The sequence below is a fragment of the Centropristis striata genome, chromosome 10, assembly GCF_030273125.1.
Source record: "Centropristis striata isolate RG_2023a ecotype Rhode Island chromosome 10, C.striata_1.0, whole genome shotgun sequence".
In the NCBI taxonomy this organism is placed as follows: domain Eukaryota; kingdom Metazoa; phylum Chordata; class Actinopteri; order Perciformes; family Serranidae; genus Centropristis; species Centropristis striata.
The window spans coordinates 28,387,083-28,413,688 of NC_081526.1; the positions used below are offsets into that span (position 1 = coordinate 28,387,083).

General features: G+C 38.9%; 1 protein-coding gene across 4 annotated transcripts in view; it reads left to right on the top strand.

Moving 5' to 3' along the window:
- pard3bb (par-3 family cell polarity regulator beta b) overlaps nt 1-19,824 on the top strand; it is a 277,646-nt gene extending 257,822 nt beyond the window's left edge. For 3 of the 4 annotated variants that reach the window (XM_059342435.1, XM_059342437.1, XM_059342438.1), the window contains exons 24-26: nt 18,358-18,573; nt 18,920-19,030; nt 19,147-19,824. In XM_059342435.1, coding sequence (XP_059198418.1) covers nt 18,358-18,573; nt 18,920-19,030; nt 19,147-19,255 — 436 coding nt within the window. In that variant the 3' untranslated portion in view covers nt 19,256-19,824. Of the gene's footprint in view, nt 1-18,357; nt 18,574-18,919; nt 19,064-19,146 lie in introns of all 4 variants that reach the window. The other variant, XM_059342439.1, reaches the window with a different exon arrangement.
- The last annotated feature ends 6,782 nt before the right edge of the window (nt 19,825-26,606 follow it).

Sequence of the window (26,606 nt, forward strand, 5' to 3'; positions counted from 1 at the left end):
TTTTGCTCCAGGGGATTTGAGTCATTCAGTACTTCCATTGCTCGTACAACTGTACATTCAGTTCCACGGTCTGTGCTCAAAATATAGAGAAAAAAATAGCCTCTCATACTCTTTTCAAGTTTTTTTTTCCCCTTAAGAGCTGGGAGCTGTAGGTTTTTCATGGAAAATAAACAGCGGCAACATAGAAGTAGAAAAAGTGGAGGACGCAACAACGTGTGTCCTTTTAGTTCAAATCACCCAAGGTCTCCTCTCACTGCCATCTTCTTGAAATTACCTCTCCATTCACTACATCACACCTTCTACATCTCACCATTTTCCTATACCTATACTTCTCCCACTCCATCTCACTTTCTCTCAGTGGGGTTATTATACTGAAACTAAGGACCCCTGTTGAGAGTCTGCGCCGCCTATAGCTCTACCTATGTGAGAATCAGTTCTCTACACTGGAGGACATTTTTTGAGGATTAAAGCTGCATATTTACATTTTATTAGATATTTAAGAGTGTCTAGAGACCAATGTATGACATTTGGAAATGTTCCTGGCTGGAATCAAACCTGGAGAGTTGCAGTTGTGTTGTAAATGGTTTGGACCAAATCTGGTAATACCTGAATCTGTGTGAAGCAGTTCAGTGATTTGTATGCACACATGCCTATTATGTGCAAAAGGGGAAGCATGTTTTCTCCAGGATTATGTTTCTTTTTGATTCATTACAATTAGTTTTCTAATCAAAGTCCGCATAGCAGGGGTGCCCCAGTAGTTCTTTGTGTGAAGCATGTGCCCAATTACTAAGGTTGAATCTGGGTTTAATTCTGCCCCTTGGCCCTTTGCTGCATGACGTCCTCTCTCTCTCTCTCTTCCTACTCACCTATCTATCTTTGACTGTACTATCCAATAAGAGCAATAAAGCCCACAAAGTAATCTTTAAAGAAGAAAAAGTCTGTGCAGGGGGAAGGGCGGGGTGGCTAGTTGGTCCACAGTTGGCCATCTGTGGCCTAGAGGTTAGGAATCGGGCTTGTAACCAGTTTGAATCCCAGGACTGACAGGTCATGGACCGAAGTACCCATGAGCAAGGCACCTAACTTTCCCCACACAGCTCCTCTGGCTCAGTAAAAAGATGGGTGAATGCAGAGGTTGAATTTTCCCATTGAGGGATTAATAAAGGATCAATCTTAATCTTCACTAAGTGGGATTTTCACCCACCAGGCGGCTGTTAATGTCCTGTGTGAAACCGAAATTCTACTAATGTTCCTAACTCAAGTATGTAGCTTGGGTTACATAACAAAAATGAACCTAACCATGAACTTTTCCTAAACCTAATCAATTCATTTTGTTTTAATCACATCGTTGATGGCTATTGAGAATGCTGATTTGTTGAATGGGAACCTCATTTTTAGGAGGTAGTGTTTGTGTGTGTGTGTGCGTTTGTGAGAGAGAGAGAGAGAGAGAGAGAGAGAGAGGGTCATTCTGAGGTCAGTAGATGGCTATCAACGTGTGTGTATGGTCAACATTAGCAGGTTGTGCCCCGACCATGTGTGCACCATTACTGCCCCATTTACACATTCTCTCTCTGACTCACACTCACATTGGTAGTCACTCTTTTTTCCCCTATATTATTTCTTACATTCAAAGCCAAATATAGAAATAGAAACAAAATAAACAAAGAAAGTCACAACAGGTTCATCTTTACTGTTAACAATGCTCGATTGTGACAGTAACATTGACCCTTATGTTAAAATGAATATGGAAAGACCTAAGGAAGGGAATTAACCAACATAATGACAATTATGTTGTCCCTCTCATATGTTACATCCCTCTCATATCCATGAACTCGTAACCTAATCCATGTCTGTGAGTTTCAAAGCACAGCCGACTGGACTAAGTCACCTTTGATTAAAAACATGATGCTGGTCTCCAAGGATGTCAGTTGATAACAACAATCAGTTGTTCCAAACACAGCCATGACCCAATTGAATTAGCTGAACACCCTTACCCATTTGTCCTTGTTATTACCCTTATTGGATTAAAAGAGCCTATCAGAATTGTTGTTCAGGTTTCTAGGAAGACTGTCACTTCCTCATTATAATGATAATTGGATGGCTAGTAATTAGGAAGCAGATGTTATATTCTGTGTCTTGCACTCTGTCGCTGTGTGTCTCTTGTAGTCACATTTCTCCATTTATTTCCCTCGCTTTCTGCTGTTGCACTTTGCATCTTTCTTCCTCTCAGCCCCTCCTCTTCTCCTTCTTATTCTCTCTGAACTTGGGGTGAAAAGGACATTGTTGAATATTGTTTCACTCTGCTGAGAGGGGGGGAAATGAAATGGGAATGTCTCTCACGTCTCTTTCTGTTGCTCTATCTCTCTTGAGAAGACCTCCCAACCAGGCCTGAGAGTTTCCCAGACCACTTTACAACTGCGGCACAATCCACTCCATTGTCCAGTTGTTTTTCTGTGTGTCTCTGGACTCGTCGAGTTTCTACTTGTTTGTTAGCCATGAAGGGGGGTCCCAAGAAAGACCCTGCCTCCCCCCTCTTCCTTCCCTCTTTTTCTCTCTTGACCCTATCTTGTTCCTGGCTTCTAGTGTTTCTGATGTCCTCACCAGTTACCGCTTTAAAGGGTTCTAGTCACAGCTTTGATCTAGATCACGGACTCTAAAAAAAATGGGTTACAACCTATAATGTGTTGCAGAACCATAGGGTACCCCTGCTTGACAAGAGTATGATATGCTTTCATATGTGTGGACCCCGGGGTGAGGGAGGAAGTTTTTCTTTCAGGTCCCAGACGGTGAATGTTTAACAGGTTTTTGGGGGGGTGCTGGACTAGATCTGAGGTCAAGTGATACTGTGCTCATGTGGCTACAAGCTGTGAAATCTACACACTTAAACATTTTGCATAGTGTCAGAATGGCTCCCAAGTGAAGCTCATACCTTAGGTTGATTACTCATTCTGTACGAAATTCGGTATCACATCTTTCTTGCCTTCTTTTAAGTGTTGGAGGTGGTTTGCCAATGCTCCGTGGCAGTTAACTCATCGCCATAAATGTGGGAAACACATCAAGGATTGTTACATTATTATTTATGTCTGGCTGAAGAACAAGACGATGGACCGCACTTTATACATTTCAACAGTTGCAGCTGTGAAATGTTAACATCTGGCGGCAGCCTAATGACCATCTGCCGTTCCTGTGCTGCTACAAGCTTCATCTTTTTTTTCAGGAATTCACAAACTTAAATGATAATTAAATGTGTTTCTGCATACATGCAAAGTTCTACCTCTCGATTACAGAAACTGTGAAAGGCAACATGATGAGTGTGTGCAAAAACTAAACTCCTATCAAATTCGTTGATAGCAAATGGAACGTAACATACATTGTTATGATGATTTATGAGTCAGCTGGAACAGGAAGCAGCTCATATTACTGCAGCAGGCGATCCAGTGGTCCTGTTAGAGAATAGATGGACATGTTTACCTGCATATTAACTTGCAAGTAACTTTTTGTTCATACATCTGTTCAAAAGTCCTTTCATATGTCTCCATGACCATACTTGTGTGTGGCAGGGGTTTTTACAATCCCCCATCTCCCTGTTACAAGCACTATTTCAGAACTCCTCTTCATGCACCAAATTAGTGGCTATTGAGGGACCGTAATTTTGTCAGCAATTTGTATCCTGTGGTCATGCACAGAGCAAAATGTCCCCAGCTTGAAACTATTACATCGTGCTGAGGAGGGGGGACCTTATTGGCTCAAGATGTGAAATGATGGAGGCTGTTTGAACGGGATATGGTATTATCAGTAATGGATTTCATGATGTTTCAGGAAGTCACCCACTATACTGCCTATAAGTGGTTATGTATGATATTGCCATAACTGAATGTCATCTTTAGTTCCAGCTGGTAGAGATGGACATGGCCCATTCATGAACTCACAAGGTGCAGCCAATTTATTGCCAATGTGATCAATCTGTCTTTATGGCTGTTGCACATTCTAAAAGTTGATATTGCCAGCGACTTGGTTTGCACCATTTAACATGACTTACGACTTCATTTGAACTTGCCATTTGCTAGATGTTCTCCCTGCGACACGGTTATCATTTCCTCTGATAGTGGCGCTTGTGAGCATGTGGAGTTTGTGGAGGTGCATTTGAGAGCAGTCAACAGTGGTAGCTGTGAATGTTCCCTTCACAAATAAATTCAAATTGATGTTATAATTGGATATTTTGCAAACATATTTTGAGATTTCTTTCATGAAACTCTTGAAAGGCTAAAAACTGCAATTCCTTGAATGGCCACTTGAGGCTGGTTGCAAAAGTGAGTCAATCCCCATGGAACCCCATGTTAAAATGCCCGACTCTCTCTGGTTCATAGATTGGAAGCCCAAGAGTAAACACACTGATGATAAAGTAAGGTCTCAATACTGGCCTTTATTTTTTTGCCACAGGTAATTTAGGCATTTAGTTAGAGTGAGCAACAAACACTATAAAAGTTTGTAATTTAATTATTTATTATTGTATGAATTATTTATTCATTGGCTATTTATTTATTTAATTATTTAATTTAATTATTCTTGGGCTAGGCCTGCCTCCGTACAAAATACAGACGTACTGAGTTCTATTGGCCATTTACCAATAAAAACAGCTGTTCACGATGTTTGTTATAAACAATGTGTGTGTGTGTGTGTGTGTGTGTGTGTGTGTGTGTGTGTGTTGTTCTTACAGGGGGGTATCTATGAGTTACCAAGCCTAAAAATGAGAGTTACATTTACTCTGTACAGAATTATAATTATCTAAACATAAAGGCCCCCACACACCGCCCCAATGGGACCCGACGCCGACGAGCTCTTGTCCGACGATTCTGTCGCCTCTCGTCAGACACAGTCGGGTGAAAAAAAGCAGTGAAACACACCAGCACGACAACTGCTGACTTCACATCAGCCTGTACGTTCTGCGCTTGCGCAAGATGCAATAAGTCTCCCTAACAACGGGTGGCGCTAGTCTTGTCACTGTAATACAAAGGATGAAAACAGGAAATGACGTAACGGAGAAACCATAGAAGAAGTAGCTAGAAGTAAGCATGGAGATTAAAAACAAAGCACTCACAGCATTAAGCTTGTTATTAGTTTTAAGAAGACGTTTTGGACGTTTTGGCTTCGCTGCACAATGGTCGCTCCGGCTGAGCTAATGGGCGCGTTGTCTGCTCTCAGACTCGTTCTTGCCCAAAGATAGCAATACATTAATAGTATCCGCCCCTCCCACACTTCGCTGATTCGCTAGAGCACCGCCAGTCAGATCCGCCCATAGCTAGCACACAGCCAATCAGAGGTCCCGACGAGTCTACTCTCCTGACGGCTGACGCTCCCCGACTGAGCATGTCGAATGGGCCCGATGAGGCCCGACAGCTTCCACGCTTCCCCGACGCGTCCCGATGGCCAACAGTCGAGAGCGGACGGTGTGTTCCTTGCCCACTATAGTTAATTTTCCTGTTCATGGCAACAGTGCAAGGGTCAAATTTGACACCTGTTCAAATTATATTAAGACTTAAAGTTATACAAGATTAATTAATTTGCAATTTTAAAATTATAATTTATTTCGGCCATCTCACTCGCCAACGCTCCACCTCTTTGCCCATTTTTGGATTAACTGGAAGTTAGAAAGGGTCAGGCACTTTATACGTTTTCTCCAATGTGCTGTGGAGATACTACAGTGGAAGTCTGTATATATTCTAATAAGCCTACATGTGACATAGGAAGAAGAGCCAAATCTGAATAGCTTTTTGAATCATGTTTTCTGAACTGAGCAGGTTGGTTAGCACTCCATGTACCTAAATATACATGCACAAGCACAGAAAAAGAGTTTTTCACAATGTGTCCCATTTTAAATTGTATTGAAATATGGTAATACTCTATCTGGAGTCCTTTTACTGAACAGATACATTTTATAATGCTGTGTGACCTTGCAAAAAAATTGACATGCAAATCAAGACTTAATAGTATAGATATATTTAACACTTAAACATGATTTGCTATCCTTTGTGAAATGATTAAAACAAAGTAAAATCAATATGTTTATGTTGTGTCATATATTGATTGTTCTCCCTAATATGTTTTTTGTATTTTAATTTAGACATTTCCTTCCCCCTTGGTTTTTCTGGCTGCTGACATGTGCATTTTTGTTCTTTTCTAATCAAAGAGATAATATATATTGATAACGTATCATAGGACAACGATAACAAGAAAACATGCAGGATGAGAGAGTGAACGGAGTGTAAAAATGAGCTGCAATAAGCTGAACAAAGGTCTGGAAGGACATTGAACCCTGTGCTGTGCTCGTTCAGAGCATGTTTCCTCGTCTGTTGATTCATCAGCTCATCTCTCATTTGACATGTTAATCAGAAATGATTTTCTGAGGAGCTTCCTGCAGTAAATTGTCGGACTCCGCGGTTTTTTGGCTGTAGCTCCATCGCTCTCTTTCCAAATGGCATGGCCATATTATGATGGGATGCGAAACACCACTCCAAATCCCCATTGTTCTGCCCTCTCTGTGTTTCCGAGGCAACAGTCTCCTACCATCTGGAAGGTCCTCATCCCTCAGTTCCTCTCACTTTCCTCTAATGGGTTTCTCCTCTGTCCTTCTCCCATCTAATTTTCTTTTTCTTTCACTGCTGTTTCCCTTTTTATTCTCTCTGACATTTTTTTTTTACTTTTTATGTTCTAATTTGATTCTCTCTCCTGTTTTTCCCCTTTCTCACTGTGACTCTTTTTCCTCATACTTTTCACTTTAAGTAATTACAGTATTCTTTCATTTGCTCTCCACTATCCTCTTTTTATCCTCCTGTGGTCATTTTTGTCTCATTCTCTGCTGGCTTTGTCTCTTTTTTCCTCTCTTAACACTTGCAGCTGTGTTCTTTAATACAAGTACTCTGTATTATGCAGCCTCACACATTCACAGTCACACACCTTCGTACCCGGATACACACATGGCATATTTGCAAATGTGTATCCACGCTCGCTTACACACACACACGCACAGGGGAATGTAATCACGTTAGTTTCCTGGACTGGTCAGTTTGTAATTCATGATATCCAGGTGGATTAATCATATTTGGCAGAACTTTATTGACAAAGACAGATAGGAGCCCCTGAAAGGTGTTTAGTTTCATTCAAACGTGAAGTGTATGAGCAAGCAACCGTGTGTGTGTGTGTGTGTGTGTGTGTGTGTGTGTGTGTGTGTGTGTGTGTGTGTGTGTGCACCTCTAAAGTAGGGCCCATTATTCTCAGCAGATGCTGACCTACAGCATGCCAGTTCTCTGGAGGGCAGCACTTGTCTCTCTGCCTTTTTTCCCCTCTTTCTCTCCATTCTTTCTTTCTTCTCCCTTCCATTACTTTTCTTTGTTGTCCCTCCCTTCTCATTTTCTGCTCCTTTCTTCCTCCTCCTCCTTTCATGTTTTCCTTCTCGGCTTCACAAGACATCCATCTGTGAGGTTCATTCTCTTTTACTTGTTGTCCTATTTGTCATTGCTTTTTCTTTAGCTTTTAAATGTGAAACACGCAGTATCTCATTGTCTTTTCCTCATCTTCCTCTTTAATTTTTTTTCATTAATTGTCTAATTCTTTTTTCTACTTGATTGTCAAAGCCTTTTTTATTTATTGAGCTTAATATCTTGCATTGCGGGACTTACTTCAGGCTCTACATGTACGTATTGCTCTACAGTATATAGTCAATAGGGAGACGGAGCCCTTTGCTGTTTAGGGATGGGAATAATTAATAGATGATTCATTAATGGTCGTTCAGAATTTGGTCGATCACATGGAATTTTTTAAACGATCTGTGTATTTTTATTTTTAATTTTATCTCTGACTGTGTATCAGTATCACTGAACTGAAACACTCCGAGCTTTCAGTTCTGCGGCCGTACGTCAATAAGCCATTGAGCTGAGAATTAAGTTGGATAAAGCTACAGATTGCAAATTGAAAGTTGCAACACCAATTATAAAACACACAGAAATACAAGAGTATTAATTTGAGCAAAACTAGCTTACTGTATCAAACCTTGCTAGCATGAATTACTGAGTTTAATTTGATCTTAAACTCATTTAAACACAAAACACAATTAAATATGAAGATTACTGTGAAAACTAACTTCATGTCTCTTCAGGGGCTAAAACATAAAACATTGAACTCCTTGATGTTATCTTTACAGTCTAATCTGACTTGAGTTAGTTTTACTATTGACAGGAAGTCTCTTTTCATCCTTTCAAAATAAACGTGTCCATTATCAAAACAGGCTTTGCAAAGTACTGTATATATATATATATATATATATATATATTATTTTGCCCATGTATGCATGTTTTTATTCATACTGGTATGTATAAAAACATAGCGATTAATCGATTAATTGATCGTCAACGTTATAGATGCTTCAGTTGTCAGGTTTCTTCAAAACGTCCATCCCTAGTTTCCTTCCTCCCCTGCTCTTTGTGCTCTTCTGTCTGTCTCACTTCTCATCCTTTTTTACATTCATCTCCTTTCTCTCCGTCCTTTGCTCTTTGCTTATTTCAAGGAATACAGATTAAGATTTTATTCTTTAGAGGCCTGAACTTTTGCCCGAAAACTCCTTGTTGGCCAGTTGTTTTAACACAAATTTGCCCCCACTGTAAAGTCTGCAGTAATTACATATTTGGCACGTAGGACAAAACACAACATTAGTATGCAGGTTAAATAAACAAAGGATGCATCTACATCTTACTTGAGGTTAATTAGTTAAAAAAAAAAATCCCCAGTGGGAAAAATTCTCTCATCTGTATTTATTGCATGTTCTTAACCCTCAATAAAACCTTAAATCTTACCAACAATATTTACTCAGAAGTGCTTCATATTCAGGTTTGTATTTCACAGCTGCCCTCTTGTCGACCTGTTGGCACGTTACTAAACCACAGTAACTCATTGGAAGCGAGGTGTGAGCGAGGAGATTTTCCTTGTCAGCTCTGTACACAGCCATTGACATTTAACCGATGCATTATTTGAATATAAATATTGGCATATTGTCATTTTCATAATGAGAGGTGACAACACCAACCAATGCTTGATTAAAAATGAGATTGTACAACTTCCAACAAAGTCACGTTCCACATTACTATAGAAAAGGTGGGAAATAAAATGAAAATATGATATAACAAGTTAGCATGTACACTGTCGCCCATAAAGTTGGAATAATTTTGTTTTTCAGACACAATCCTCTGTTAATTGTGGTTTCATTTTCATTGTGATATGTTTGAAAGAGATTGATTAATAATGTTTTTTTTAGAAGATATACACTTTATCTGTCAAGAATAAATCACATTGCCGCAATCATTTCATGGAAAGAAGTGAAAAATATTTTATTCCAACTTTATGGCCGACTGTGTATTTATATTTTTATTGATATAAAGGCTTTAAATCCTACTATAATACTATAATACCTAACTCTTGCCTACAACACATGGACATAGAACTATATTGAACTATACAAGCAAATGTGTAACCTATTACTGCTCTACAATTACTTTTAATAAAATTATTATTATTTTTTTAAACACTCAAGTTAATTTGCAGGTAAACATGTCCATCCATTTCCTAACATAACCATCGAACCTCATCTGCTGCAGTAATATGAGCTGCTTCCTGTTCCAACAGACTCATAAATCATCATAACAATGTATGTTACGTTCCATTTGCTATCAAGAATTTGATGAGGAGTTACATTTTTGCACACATTTGTCATGTTGCCTTTCAGTTTCTGTAATTGGGGGATAGAACTTTGCATAGAATGCAATGATTTGCAAATTCTTTGCAACCTTCATTAAATTGAATACAGTATATAGTATATAACAATATATTTAATGTTGAAACTGGGAAACTTTAGTTGCTCATGAATATATAGTCATTCTAAAGTTGATGCATTCTGTTTTTGTTTAAGGCATTGTTGAAACTTTTTGTGATTGGTGTTGTAGTATGATACTGTGTAGCCATCATGTTCATATTTGAAAACCTTTACATGATTTTTTAATATAAGCAACCACAAACATTACAAAGTCAGCTGGAGACAGAGTTTTTAACCAAACCCCATTTTATTGTTAACATTAGCTTTCACTGCCTATTAACAGCTGCTTTTGTTTACTTCTGGGTAAAATCACAGACCTAAATTTTCAAGGATTATTGCCAATTTCGAATGACAAACATGACACATTTACCATTGTAAGTCTAGTTTTATGGTAGATGTGAGGGCAGTTTTGAACAAGTAACACTGTTCTCCATAACAGGCTTATTGTAAGAACCTCAACCCATGTCAGCGATGTAGCATTCATTTACAATGGTGTCGAGAGCACAGAAGAAAACATAATGAAATAACAAACAACAACAGACAGAACACTTGAAGTTGCAGTTTTAGCAAATTCAGTATTAGTCCTGGAAACATTGAGCATTAAGCAATCACTAGAGCATGTGGGATAATTACTATGTGACCAGTTTAGTAAAGTGCTGAGGTATAGTGGCATGTCACCTATCAAGACTTTATAAATGAAAAGGAACCAATGCATGTCTCATCTCATAGATAAAGGTGTCCATGCCACCTTGTTGTATAGAATACAATGATGGGTGGAGTAACTGTCACCAGTCATGACTTTAACATTAAGTTAGCTTTGCTTCAACTACAGTTGTGTTTTTGTGAGCTTATCAGTGGACCACTGATAACCTCCACCAAATGGTTGTCAGTTTTACCAAATGGTATTTGGGCTATGAATGTTATGTCTATGTATTTGGTATGCCCCTTAATCCTAGTTGATAATACCCTTCCTTAACCTTTAACCCCAAATTCTAAGTGTTTGGTGGGAACTGATGGAGTATCATGTGACTTCAAGGGGTCAGGAGTCTAGGGAGGTTTAGGGCTCTACTAACACACACACACACACACACACACACACACACAAAAGCACCAACGCAAAACACATTGACAGCTGAACCAACAGAATACCATCTCTGACACACTCACACACACATACACACACACACACACACACACACACACACACACACACACACACACACACACACACACACACACACACAGTATGTAACCACTTAACCATAAGTAGGAAAACAGCTTAGTGTCTTATTGGGCTTCTCCTAATAAAAACTCTGTCCGCTGCTCCGGGCGTCACTCTTAATGACTCAGCTCTGTTCTGCTCAGAGTTTGTGTTTTTACTGCTCACAGTTAATACATTCCCAGATGCCACATACTGTACCTGTACATTGTTTTCACACGGCAGCTTTGTGTGGTTTAACTCAGTCAAACAAAAACAACTGCCAATCATGCTGAAAGCCATCGCTCTCCTCATGCCTGATGCTTTAAAATCTTTGTTAACTGCCTGTCTGTGGCATCTGAAAACTAATGATTTATGACCTGAGTCCTCCGCTCCTCGGGTGTCCTCAGAGTTACTGCAGGTGGGCTAATAAGTTATTGTTTGATAGTGTTAAGATTAAAATATGTAAAAAATCAAAACACAATAACGTTCATCTAGAATATACTGCTGTCAAAATAAAGGTGTTAAAATTGCATTAAAGATGTTATTCAATTAACGTGAAATAAAAGATCTGGGCTGAGTTTTGAATATATTGGTGTTATATGAAACAAGGAGAGCCAATAAATCCATATTAATACCAACCATGTTGTGTCAGGAATGGGGGCTTAATGAGGTTACAAAGTCAAGGGAAATTTTGGCAAGGAAAAATCTGCATGCCCATTTTTAAAGGTGGTCCCTCTCACCTCAAGATATCTGAATGAAAATGCGTTCAGTAGTTCTATAGGTACCTATTTGCAGACACATATCCATTATTACAAGCTATGTTGTTAAGATGAAAAAAAAAATACTTTTTATCAATTGACAAATTCATTTTTCCTAATAATTAGGTTATTAGGAAAAATGAATTTGGCCTAGTGCAGTCATGTGATTTACTTAACCAAGGATAAAGCACCATAATGATATATATAATGATAAATACTATTGAAACATATCGGCCTATTGACCAACATTCATGTGAGACACAATGGATTTTTTTTTGGCTCTCAAGCAAGACAGTCTGACACACCAGATTAAGTTTAGTCAATGATTATTATTCTCATAGTTTAGTATTCTGTGCACCATAACAAGGTATGTTTATACCTGGCATTATAGCTGCCCTATTATTTATGGTAGGCCCCATTTAATATGCAACACAATTACATACAATATATGTATTATCAGCTGAGCAATACTTGTCCTGAAAAATACTTCTGATATATGATTATAATGTTAGAGTTCTTCATTTTTTACTTTTATTATACAGCACACAGGGTTTGTGTTTGTGTGTGGACACATTGCAGTAAACACAGTGGTAACAATGCATGACAGAAACTTCATAATTACCTCTGAAGATCCTCCCTGAGGATCAGATGACATAATTGGTTTTTAAAGCACTTTGCATCATAAATATGCATATTCATAAGCAACACCTAATTTCCTTGAAACACATTTTAAAGCTCTACTTTATAACTTCATAATGATACCACGTATATGAAAAGAAAATATTAGCTTAATATGTATTATTATGATGGAAGCACATTAGGCACTATATTGATGTACAGTATATTAACCCGATAGAATGCAGTTCAAAACCAATAATAAATGTAATTTGCATGATGCAGGTTTCATTATAGTTCTAGTACAATCTCCCTACAAATAGACCTTCCCCTCTCCTCCTTCCCTTCCTTAGATAGAAGATAAAATATTTCTCCACCCTTCATTATTTCTCACTTAAGTTTTTATTGCCTCATTGTTTGGACTGTGATGCATTTGTGATTAAAGCTTCATAATGAAGTATCACATTAGGAAGATGGAACTAAGTTAAACTCAGTTTAACTCCGGGGACATTACATCACGGCAGCTCCATTTTCACTGCGGCTCACCAAATGACATTACGACAGCAGTTGTGGAACAATTTGAGCTATTAATCTGTTTTATTACCAGACTGTCAAAATATCGTGACTCTCATTGACAAAGAATCTGACGCTGCTGAATGCAATTTGAATATATGAAGTGTTTTCCCAACCTCAGAACTAAAATCAGTTTTAAATGGATACCAGCACAAGGTGAGGACTCGGCTCCATGAAGACTCATAAAGATATAACTGAATTAAAGCTGCAGTAGTTTATCTCCTCTTCCTTCCCCCGCTCCTCTTTCACTCACTTTGAATATCACTCTTAGCGTCCCCCCCTTTCTCTCCCCCTCCTCTCTTCCTCACCTTCTATCACCCTCCCCCCTCTCATCTCAAACTTTTCCTCTCTTCTCACGGTGAGACGGCATTGTTTGTGTTTGTGCTTTAGTGTTTGGTTTTATTGTGACAATCCATCTGCGATGCGCCTGTCATTGGCTCTCAAGAGTTTTTTAATGTGTTGTGTCACAACGCGACGTCTCGTCTCTCTTTCTTAAAGGTATTTGTGTCTTTCTGAGACAGGCTGCCATGATCGATGGCTGTGTGTGTGTGTGTGTGTGTGTGTGTGTGTGTGTGTGTGTGTGTGTGTGTGTGTGTGTGTGTGTGTGTGAGTGTGTGTGTGTGTGTGTGTGTGTGTGTGTGTGTGTGTGTGTGTGTTTCCACTGGCATAACAGCTGTATGCAGGCCTTTGCAGAAGGAGTAAGTGAGAGTGTGTGTGTTTATGAGAGAGAGGGGCAGGTGCAGAGGATGTATAACAACTCCTTGTTTCTTCCGAAATCCATCCGAAATCTCTTAAATACCAGGGAATTACAAAGGCTCACATTACTCTCAATTACTGTCAGACCTGGACAGAATTCTTCCCAATTATCCTTTCAGATATCTAACCGATGCACTCTGATTGACGTTAAGAAGTCATCCCTAAACAGGTAGTTGACTTTCACTTGAAACCGAGCCCCCTGTTCTGCTTGGAACGTTTTCAATTCTTTCGTTTTGCTTTGATTACTCTCTCAATTATGTTAAACTAGTCGTTGCATGTGCCAGGAAGCTGTTCTCATTCATTACATCTGTTTCTATCTTTCTCTGTGTCGCTCTCACGCACATACACACACGCACACAGACCACCAGCCTCCTCATTTGGTCTTAACTCCTCTCCAGCTGTGTGCCAATTTGCCTCCTCCAGAGTACGTGGGGTTTGGGAGGGGGTGATTAGGAGCTAGCACTGCATTTAGGCTAAGGTTTACAGTGTGTGTATGTGTGTGTGTGTGTGTGTGTGTGTGTGTGTGTGTGTGCCAGTAATGGCTTCCATCCTCATTACCCCATAATCCCCAGCTGCTGTGCAGTGCTGACTGGGTTCCTGGAGGGAGAATTCCAAACTTGCCACCGGATTTACAGTGGATTCCCTAAAGATTCCCACTGGATTTCCACCCCATTCCCAATATGGCAACTCTCCGAAAGGCTGCAACTAATTATTTTTTTTCATATCAGTAAATCTTAATCTTAAGTATGTATTTTTTCAACTAAGCGATTATACTTCAGTCTGAAAAATGTTATAGTGAAACATGCCCGTCACATTTCCTGAGCCAAACATAACTTTTTTTTATTTTGTAAATTGCCTGTTTTGTCTGGCCAACAGCCCAAAAGATATCCTATTAAAATGAAATTAAACTGCACTCACTCGACTTATTGATTCTCCTTATTTTGGTTTTCTTTAAATATTCCCAGATTTATCCAGCACCTGTTGAACCCCAATCCGCCCAGACATCCAGGAAATTAACATTATTTTCCATATGTTTTCCCTCCTGATTGCCAGAATATCATTGTTTCCTTGCCAACAGGCGCTGACAGAGGTCCGGAGATAGGGCATCATAGATAAACCTAAGCAGGACACAAGCAAGCACAAAGCACAAATTGGTCAGAGCTGTACTAGTTTGAACAGCAGTTTATAGCTGCAACCACTGAAAGATCACAGAGGTGAAGGAAAAGCTTGGTAATGAGGAAGAATCAAGTTTTCCATGTGTCTTTTTCGGTGGCTGATCTGCCAAATTGTATTTAAAATTATGGTCAGAATGCTGGCTTTGCACTCCTTCTTTTCTCTTGTATTCTTATTTACTCCACATGAACCATCTCCCTGTTTATGCCACTGTTTCTTTTCTTAATTCTTGCTCTTTTCACTTGTTTTCTATTAAATTTCTATTTTATTGTCTTTTCATCTATCTCATGGGCCTTTAATGCCATTTATTCTGTATTTACAGGTTTGTCATATTTGATAGTTTTATTTTTTTTAAAAGTGACTAGTTAGACCTGGACAATAATTAAAAAAGTGGATACAGTGGAAATTCAGTGGAACCATATCTTGATGAAATTATATTCAGATTTCATAGAAAATCTGAAGTAAAATATACTGAGGGAAAATTTTTGGGAATATAAGATTCTGGTTTTGTTTTTACACTATACTCTAATCTATAACCAATGTGATTACCAAATTATTAGATTCCCCAATGTTTAAACTCCATTACCCCGAATGCAACAGTGCATTCAGCTCAGGACAAGGTTCTCTCTGTAGAATAATGGTGTTGAATAATGTGTAAAGGTCCATTTGAAACCCAATTGTTGGTTTTTAAGATAAGATATAACTTTATTTATCCGACAGTGCGGAAATTTAGTTGTCAAGATACAGACACATAGAAATAGAAGACAGAATAAGAATATAAAAAATAAGACATATACATACATACATCATATACACATTATATACATACATTTCTGCTTTTTGGCATTTATCATAAATATATGTTGTGTATTTTGTGCATGGATGTTAACATAGTTTCGGTGGAAATAATGTGTTTTTTTTTGTCTTTATTTACTTGAAACTTTTCATTTGTCAACTATGTAACTCACACAGCACATAAATAGACATGATATTGTGCTTATTTAATATTGTCTATTTATTTATTTATTGAATTACCAGATATGAAATTACCTCTATCAGATAGAAGATCTTGCCCATATTGCCCAGCCCTACATCCAGTGCCTAAAAGAATAAAAAATAACAACAAAAATCATTGTATATTTTATACAGCTAAAAGATGAGTAAAGCATTTTTTTAATACAAGCAGCTGATGACTTTAATTTCCTTTAGCCCTAGTGAGTGTTTCGGTGGAATTTTTTTTTTTCTTTATTTACTTGAAGCTGCTCATTCATTTTGCACTAAAGTTCTTAATTAAGTAAGAAAATACTCAGTACTTTTGACTGGTCAACCATTTTTTTCACACAGCACAAAAACATACAATACCACATAGTTATTTAATATAGTCTATTTATTTATTGAATTACCAGATATGAAATGACCTTTATCGGGTCGAAGGTTTTGGGAATATTGCCCAGCCATACATCCAGTGCCTAAAAGAATAAAATATGCAATAAATCATGGTGCATGTTACACAGGTAATAGATGAGTAAAACATGTTTATACAAGCAGCTGATGACTTTTAATTACCTTAACCCCCTCCCTACTCCCCCTTTATTGTATTCTCCTCACCTCTTCACTTCTTATCCTTTTCATCTGCATCCCTCCTTCATTCCTCCCCCTACACTTCTCCTTCCCTCTCCTCTTTACTCCATATCTTATCTCCCTCTCTGTCTCTCTGTCCTGCCTTCTTCACCTCCCTGTCACCTCTGCACTGCTCTTATCTCAGTCTCGGTGACATTATCACGCCAGGGGCCAGATTCTGAGTGACAGATTGACTGACTGATATGGGCACAGGTATACAGGCTCAGGGAAGGATAGGGAGCCATGCAGACTAGCCGGCAGGCAGACTTGTAGTCATAAAACCCTCTAAAAGGAGAGCGGGAGAGAGGCAAGTCGGACACATGGACAGACGGGGCAGCTGGCAGACTTGCGTGCTGGTCGGCTTTCCAGCAGAAGACAAGCAGAGGAAAAGGCTGTGGCTATCAAGAAGGGAGACATTTGAGACATGTAGCTGATACGTATACCCAGAGTGACTTACAATAAGTGTAGCAGAATAAGTTGAAAAGCAGAAGACGGATGACAGATAGGTTGACAGATGAGAGAAGCAGAAATGTAATGTGTGTGTATGCTCTCTTTCTCTCTCTCTCTCACACACACACACACACTCACACACTCTCTCTCTCTCACGGTGGATATGGAGCCAGGAGGGGCAGGAGCAGACATCCCAAACATGATGGGCATGTAGTTAGTTATACACTTTCCACTGCTGACCACCCAAATTGACACACACAGGCGTCAGCATGGAGACCACCAGCACTCTGTGTGTGTATGTGTGTGTGTGCAAGTATTTATGTACAAATCTGTGTTTGATTCAGTCTTTCTGTCTCCGTGGGTGTGTGCACATTAACATTATCTCCAGGCAACAAGCAACAGGTCATCTCTGTGATTGGCTGGAGGCTGCGGAGCCCCACCCACTCAACTACGCATAGCTCACTAAGTGTCATGATGACACTTAGTGAGAGTAACATGATTCTGCTCCGGACACATTTTAGCACAAGTACATGCTTCAGCACACATTAGTTTCAAGTGTAATAATCCAAAGTACAAGTCAATATAAATTGAATCAAAGTAGTGCAGGATTTTTTGTAATATATGCACACATTTCATCTCACATTTATGTGGGTCTGCAAAGAAGAATGACACTTACAAAAACAGAGTTTATTTGTAGGTTTATTTGGAAGTGATGAGAAACAAATGCAGACAGATGAAAAAGAGACAGAGAGATAAAATATAATACCTCATAATGTTAGCTATGTGGACGACACATGTTTGTGTACTTGCTTTCCACTGGGCACAAGACATCGATATCTATTAACAGGACTGTACTGGATTACCACAGCTGTGTGTCTGTGTGTGTGTTTGCGTGCATGTTAACTGAGCTCTAGCCTACTTAAAACTGTCACATGTCACTTATATTCTATTGCTATGTGATCTTTGGCTGGGATGGGCTGTTGGCTGTGTGTGCATGCGCCTCACTGTCTCTTTCTCTCCAGTCCAAAACAAATAGTTTTAGCAGGTTTTCATGAATATTTAAGCCATTTAGTCAACAGAGCAACTGGCAATAAGTGCAGCATTAGTATTTGCTGATAAGTTCTTATTGAAAGTCATGAAAAGAACATCACAAACCAAACAAAAGCAGCTAAATCTAACATGACGCCAGCAGTTGGTTGACAATTTGTGTTTTTGTGAGTGGTTTTAGTTCAGAACAAGAGGTTGATGTGATCCCATTGCAAGATGGTTTCATGGTTTCTTATAAAATAATAAGAAACCATGTGTGTTCTTGTGCCATCGTTTGTTTCAAAACCGTGCTCTGTTCTCTTTTCCAGACGAGGTCCGTTGGATCCAGCAGACTACCCCATGCAGCCCTGGTCAGGTCATTACCCCGGACCTCCCCAGGGCCCACAGGGGTACCCTCAGTCCCCATCCTACCCTAACCCCAACCCCCAGCCTGCACCGTCTTACTCCGGCTACCCACCCGGCCAGCCATATGCACGGCCGGGTGACCCTCGGGCCATCGACCCTGGGTACTACCCCCACCCAAGGTAATTTAATGCAAGAGAGTTACTTTATACAGTCGTGGAAAAATGATTAGACCCTTGTTTTCTTCAATTACTTGTTAATTTTAATGCCTGGTACAACTAAATGTACATTTTTTTGGACAAATATAATAATAACAAAAATAGCTCATAAAAGTTCAATTTAAGAGCTGATGTCTAGACATTTTCTATGGTTTTCTTGTTAATCACTGTATTCATTTTCAGGAGCTCACATTTTAAACAGCTGACAATGGAGAATTGTGTCCTTAATATTTGCAAAAATATATCCTCACTTTTTATTCTATACATTTTTTTATTTTTTGACTGTCTACATGTTGTTCTCTGCTCCTAGCTCCCAGCAGAGAGGCCCCTTACGTCAGGATGTTCCCCCGTCTCCCACCCCTCCACTCCGAGGAATGCGGTACGACACTATGACGCGTGGAACCGCTGGTGGAGGTTACAGGTAGGGCCGATTAGCGGATGGAGACGATCCCAGGTAAATTCTGAGATCTAGAATCCTCCTTTGTTTTCGAAATGACTCCGTTCATCAATTTGAGAACGTGTTTAATTGTTTTCCAGGCACCTGGTGGATCCCAGTTCAGACCAATATGGCTATACTGGGGAGGGAGGACGACAGCAACACCAAACCAACCCGAGACAGAAGAATGCCATGACTGCAGCTGTGTAGAGCAATCAGGTCCAGAGAAGAAAACGCTAACTGCTTTGTGTTCAGCTCTTCGGTACTCCAATGAAATAGAGTTGAAACCTCCTATTGGTGTGATTTGAATCACCATCATTATCAAACGCTGTCTGCGCTGTTTGAAGTATATGGTAATACACAGACAAGCAAGGTAAAGAAGGTTAATTATAGAGTGGCCGGCGTGATGCATAATGTCTTGTTGTTTGAAGTCATTTAATTTGCTTTGAGTCTTCTAGCAGTATAAAATTATCAGGGTTTTTATATTTCACTGTTCACTGTGATTAAGTCGTCTCTTTCAAGAATCAGTCAGAGCCACTAAGGTTTGGATCCATTTAAATTAAGGCATACATACAGCTCTACGCACTCATATTGAACCAGCTGCCACTCCACAAACAAGAAAATTATATAAGATATTCTAAAATGCAACATGGAGTAACATGTTGTGGCTATTCACAAGATTAAATGATAATAATAATAATAATAATAATAATAATAATAATAATAATAATAATCTTTATTTATAGAGCACTTTGTAAAACACATGTTACAAAATGCATTACAAAGACAAGTTAAAAACAGACATAAAACAACAGATAAAAGTCATGTGAGAAAATGGCATCAATCTGTGCAAATAAAAGACAGTTCAAGGGAAGTTAAAATTCAGGTAAAATCAGGAAAGACTCTCTGATAAAAGTATGTTTTAAGAAGAGACTTAAAAGAGATTACTGACTCAGCCGACCTGATTTTCTTAGTGTCAGTATTCTTGAACAATAAAGCCACATTTATTGTCAAGACTGAAGCAACCTTCTTGAGGGTCAGATAACTGAAAATGTTCAGGCTGTTAGTAACGGCTGCTGAAACCGAACAACCATCATAGCTCCACAATAACAACAAGGTAAATCCATCCATGCCAGATTGACAATAAAAAGTTCCAGTATGTTAGTAAATGCAGTGGACTTTTGAGGCCCATTATCTCAATAGGCCAACAGAGAGAACACCACTACACCAGTCTTTATTAAAATACAGGTTTTGTACTTGTGACTCGTCTGATGCATCACATACAGTATTGCTAAAATCAATGAATTGTGAAAAAATAGAAATAATTGAAATGCTGTTAAGCACAGTAGAGCACTATATGGATTATCTTTACTTGTAATTATATGTTTTTAATAATAATCTGATTTCTTTTTTCTTCTCTTTCTCCATTTTTCTGCAGGAGTCTAAATGACCCTGTCCCTGCTTATAGCAACATGTAGAAATACTACATCTCAAATTTACATTTATATTCATATCACCATTATTACCACTTTCATTCATCTCAGAATAGTTAACTGTATTTAAAGTGACCTCTACCTGAGTGTATGAAAACTTTTTGGATTACATTTTCATAGTAATCAGCACTAAATCAATGGTCCAACCTGTGTTTATCGAATCATTCCAGTGTGATTGAAGTTTTTGCTCACTTTTTGGTTTTCCATCAAGAATCCAATTCAGAGATAATCAGTTGCTCTAAACAAGAAGCTGACAGTCACATTTTTCAAAACTTTCATCAGAGTGCTAATATAAACCTACGAACCTTGGCATTTTGGAAGAAGTCCCATTAAGGAACAAGAAGACCATTTCGTAATAGCGCTGAGACTTCCTGTTGAATTGCAACCCAGTGGAGGCGATACACACCAAAGCAACATGATCTCAACACTTCATTTTAGGCTGTCGCAGCTTTTTATTGCTGCCTTTTCCTTTAATGGTTAATGGTCAATTATCTGGAAGAGCACGTGTGTTAATCGAGATTATGCATCATAGAGCGCTTTCACAACCCAAAGTATAGTCTGTTTTAATCAAACTCTGCTGCGGTAAAATCCTTGTTACGATTCGTTTGGTTGCTTGTGAATGCTCCAATTGTACTCTATTGCACAACAACCTGGTCCGAGTCCATGTGCAGAGAGGGACTCAGTCTGTTTCCAAACGGATTCTAGTGCTATTCGATTGCACTGTGAACGTAATCTGACCAGAATCTGACCAAATTAAACCAAAACACAATTGTGGGCTACCTGCACAGGCATTTTGTGAGATGTACACAGAAAATAACATAAAGATGAAATTCATGTCCTTCAGTTTCACTCTGTAGGCTACCACGGAGCTAAAGCTAATTTGTCATTGCAGAAATATCAAAGTATTGCTCAAAATATCTTTATATTTACCGTCCTGATAGAAGCAGATGGTGGTAGGAGCATCAAGGCTTCTCTGATTCTACAGCTGTCTGATCGCAGCACGTTGGAAATAATGGATCACCACATTATTGACGACTTTGTGCCTCAACAGGAGCTCGTTCTGAGCCTTTCTCTCCACATTAGTTTGGTGAACACCAGAACAGATTACAGCCGGAATAACCAAACGTACTTGGTTTGCGCTCGGTTCCACGTTGCTTTGTTTACATTCTTCCCGCCAACTTTTCAACCAATAAGAAAAAATAGTGCAAGTAGATTTTTACATTGTTAAAGTAAACCAGACTAAATAAAAAAACTAACCAAATATATCAATTTCACTCTGATTCAGACTAAACAAACGGACTTGGGTTGTCAAAGCGCCCATAGACAGCAATATCAAATAAGTTGGGGGATGCAAGAAGATGAGCAAAAACTCCAATAATGGTGGAATACTTTAACTAAACCACTACAATGGTAAATCCTGCCACAGAATGGAGATGTCCAAAGAATTTAACTGCCCAAATGCAGCGCTCGTTTTCAGCCTCTTTTCCTCTGTATTGTCTGTGTATGCCATGTTCTGTAGTTTGGATGTGCTGGATGGCACATCTCTTTGACCTGGTGGTGTAGGCGTCACCGTGTGGTGAAGCGCTCACGAGTCCTGTTGAAACATGAATTGAGCTTCGGAGTGCTCTTCTCAGCGCTGCACCACTGTGTATATCCATTTAGCCACTTACTAAACCATCAATTAAGTGTAACTAAGAGTTAGAGTCCAGCTCTATGTTTTATTTCACTCCACAAGGCTCAGCAGTATTCATTTCAATGGAGATTAAATGTTTGAAGTGACATTTCAGGATTAGGTGAATTGCATTTCTGTTAATAAGACTGAGGGTGAAATCCCACTAAAGTGAATGTAAGAATGAAGTGACTGGAGCCCATTGGAAAGAATGTGAAGTAGATTTCATCTCATCTTATTTGCTTGTTTGTTTGACAGATCTGGATATTGATTGGAAAGAGGAAAGTATGAGGGTTCAAGATAGAGAATGGAGGGAAGAAAGGAATAGAATCGACAGGTATGGAAGGAAAATGAAAGGAAAGGACGTAGGGAAGGAAGAGGGATTCAAGAAAGAAGTAATAGACTTAAGTATGCATGGAGGGAGTTGGAAGAAATGGAAGGAACACATGCAGTGTAAGGGTGAAGCCTTTACGGCTCACAGTGGTTTGATTCAGAGAGTTTTCAAAGAAGAAAAGAGCAGAAGAAAGTATGAAAGTTCATAAATATTTGGGCGGTAGTTGTTCTGCAGTAGGAGGAGGGTTACAGGAGTGGGCTTGGTATTGATTGAATGTAGTGACTTTGGGAATTACTTACAAATGTCTGTGTTTTTCAAGCTGTTATCACTCTCCAGCACCAGTATGGAAATCAAACCTTACAAATGAAACTGTCATGGTTTGCTGAAAGTACAATAGTAAAGCACAGTTGTAGGAGATTATCCCAGTGGTTGAGTATAGAGAAATGACAGCAAAGTAGTTCACATGCCCCTTTAGATCACTCCTTTGCTCAGTGTTAACATTAACAGCAACCAAAGACACACTGGTGACTGATAGAGTAGTGTGCCTATGGCATTTCCTCAGATGTGAGAAAACTTGCAGTAGGTCAAATAAGAAATTACATTTGGCTTGTAAATGTCAAATTAATCAAAGTTTAAATGTTTGACTCGTGATTGAAGCTTAATCCAGTAAAACTTAAAGTTACAATGTCAAAGATCTTGTTTCAGCCTCTTTGGCGACACCTATGGTGATAACCAGTAATTGCAGGTGCATATTTGGATCAAATTTTTTGCTTGTTTTTGAAGTTCCATTGCCCACAGTTATTTTTTTCAGCCACAGTAACTGTTTACATGCAACACTAGCAGAGACAAGAAAAGAACAGTGCGTCATTTCAACCACAAGTGAGTAGAAAAGTGAGTGTGTTGTATTAGATCCTCCTTGGCAAGCCAACCTCTTCTAGGTTTGCATTTGATTTTTTTCCCCAGTTCACCCAGTAGGCCTAATGCAGTAAATGCGTGGGCCTGGTCAGTGGTTCATAAGCTCAGTCACCATTGTGTGATCAGATTTGGTGATGGATAGTGACTTAATGAAAATCTTCAAGGTTATTACTTTAAATGAGATACGATAAGAAAATATGATATTGTTTCATACTCCCGGGACCTTCTTGGTGATGGACATGAAGACATTACAACTAATAATTTAAATTTAAAACTGATTTAAAATGTGTGAATCTGTAGCCAACAAACCCAAACCAAAAAGAGTTTAATCTTTACCAAAAGGTCAATGTTTTAACTTTGGATAAGGCTGCCTATGTCTTAAGGCGCTTTCACAACCCAAAGTTTAGTCCATTTTAATTGAACTCTGGTGCTGTTTAATCCTTGTTAAGGTTTGCTTGTTTGCTTGTGAACGCTCCAATCGTACTCTGGTGCGGACCAAAACAACCAGTCAGAGTCCACTTGCAGAGAGGGACTCGGTCTGTTTCCAAACAAACCCTAGTGCGGTTCAGTTGCATTGTGAAAGTAATCCAACCAGAATCCGACCCAATTAATGGAAATCAGCCAAAACACAGTGGATTATGGTCTACCTGCAAAGGCATTTTGTGAGAAGTACACAGAAAATAGCATAAAGAAGAAATGTGTGTCCTTCCGTTTCACTCTGTAGGCTATCACTGAGCTAAAGCTAATTTGTCATTGCAGAATTATCAACATATTACTCAAAATAGAAGATTGTGGTCGGAGCGCATCAAGGCTTTATTATTTATTCAGCTGACTGATCGCAGCACATCGTCCGTGGAAATAATGGATCAACACATTATTGACGATCCGGAGCCTCAACAGGAGCTCCTTCTGAGTGTTTTCCTCCACATTAGTTTGGTTGGAAAACCAGAGCAGATTACGGCCGGTATAACCAAACATTCTTGGTTTGCGATCTGTTCCGTGTTGCTTTGTTTATTTCTGTTAACATTCTTCACCGCCAGCTTTTCAACCAATAAGAAATAATAATGAGAGTAGATTTCCAGCGCTTTACTTTCATACCCCTCTTTAAAGCTTTTTATTTTATTTGGTCCACTTACATTTCTGCACTGTGAAAGCAAACCTGACTAAACACAAAACCAACCAAATGTATCAATTTAACTCAGATTCAGACTAACCAAACAGACTCGGGTTGTGAAAGCGACCTTACAGCATGTTATGGAGCACTGGAGAAAATGATCTAAGGGGGTCACATGGACGATTTTGACATCCAAAAATGTTTGTTTTGCACCTCTTTGAGACAGAATGCAGAGAGTGGAAGGTGTCGTGTTAACTGTGTGTATCTGAGTGCTGCGTCAGCGCCTGGTGAAGCTTCGCTGAGCTGCAGCACGCTGACATGTGAACATTCCATGAAGGTGAATTATTGTTACTCCTTTGATACTGGTACGCAATTCACATGTATGTAACTCTTCAAAAGCATTTATTTTTTATGTATTTCTTTTGTTATGATAGTTAGGGTTGTTGGTTGGTTTTCCAAGAGCCACAGAGCGTTTTGCCACAGTTACCATGCTGCTGTAACATAGAGGTTTTGATCACTGATTTCCTCTATTTCAGTTCATGTTGGTTTTTTCTCACGTTTGTATTTGCAGCTTACATATAATAATTACTGTACAAGCAATTTTCAGCTTGCTTTTTTAAAAATGGGGGGGGAAATTAACATTTTGGCACTTTGTATAGCATGGTTAACATGTCAAACATTCTGTAATGGCTCTTTGGTTTTGGCAGCATTACATTATGAAGGTACTATTGAGAGTCTTCTGTATGAAGACTTCGGGTTCTCCCTGTGTATGAAGGAGCCAACTAAACAACCTCTCTGTCTTAGAAGTATAACATGTTTTATTAAACTGCTTGTATCCAAAAATCCCCAAAACAAATTGCATTTTATGATGTTGTAACAATAATAATGATTTCTATGATTGTTTCTTACATTTATATTTATGTATATAACACCTTTTTGCATTAAAATATTCATTTTAAAAGATGTCATACTTAAAATGTTTTAAACATGTCTTTTTTTTAGGCCACAATGTGTGCCCAGCACATCTGCTAAGGTTAATTAAATATGAGTCAGGAGAAATTATTTCCCTCATGTCCCCATTCCCTGCAAGGTGAATCATTAACATTGCCAACCCAATTTAGTCCATCATTTAAGCTGCTGATAAATTGTACCTTTGTGATAAGAGATAGATGTTGGCCCCAAATTAATGCAAGACTAATTATCAATTAGAAAAAAGAAGATAAGGTACACTGATTGCAGTACAAAGTTTTTTTTTAGTTTTTCTGGCATAGTGCCATCACACTGCTAGGTCATATCCCTCTGATTAATAAGCGTTTAGTCACAGCCTGTAGCTTAAGGTGCTTTCTTATTTATCAGACACTGTGGGTGCCGGACTTAGGCTGCAATCGGAGAAGTTAGTAGTAATGAGACACAGAAGCCAAGGGAATGTTTTATCAGTCAAGGCTTAATTAGCATATCCCAGACCTCTCGGCCAATGGGGAGAGGGAGAGGAAGTAATTAAATTCTCCTGAGTCGGTGCCAAGGTTCATTTTGTGCACAGTGTTCAGTATGGATCTGCAAAGTGTGTCTGTGTGTTTGTGTATTTTCAACATTCAATTTGTGATTGTAATGGCTATTAAAGTCCTGGTGTTTGTGTTAATGCATGTGAGAACTTAAAGTAGTTACAAAGATTAATTGCAGTGTACTTCTGGACTCTTCTCTCCGTCTAAATCAAACATGGCACCTAAATGGACCCGATGGGAAGAGTGTGGAAGTACTGAACGACTGAATGTTTACTGGACAGATAAAAGTTTGACTTAATTGCTTTGTTTCCAGCTGTCTATACATGAAGAAAATGTCACTACTACTGCTGCTGATCTCACTGAGAATCCTCGCCATACTCTCCAGTCTCAGCTGGCACACTCAATGGTCTGGACCCGGGCCAGACGTGAGCAAGCTAAGAGACTCAAGGTCTGTCAAATAAAGACCATTTTCAACTCACTGTGATAAAGTGATAAAAAAGTCAACTCTAGTGTTCTACTAACACTTGGTTTATG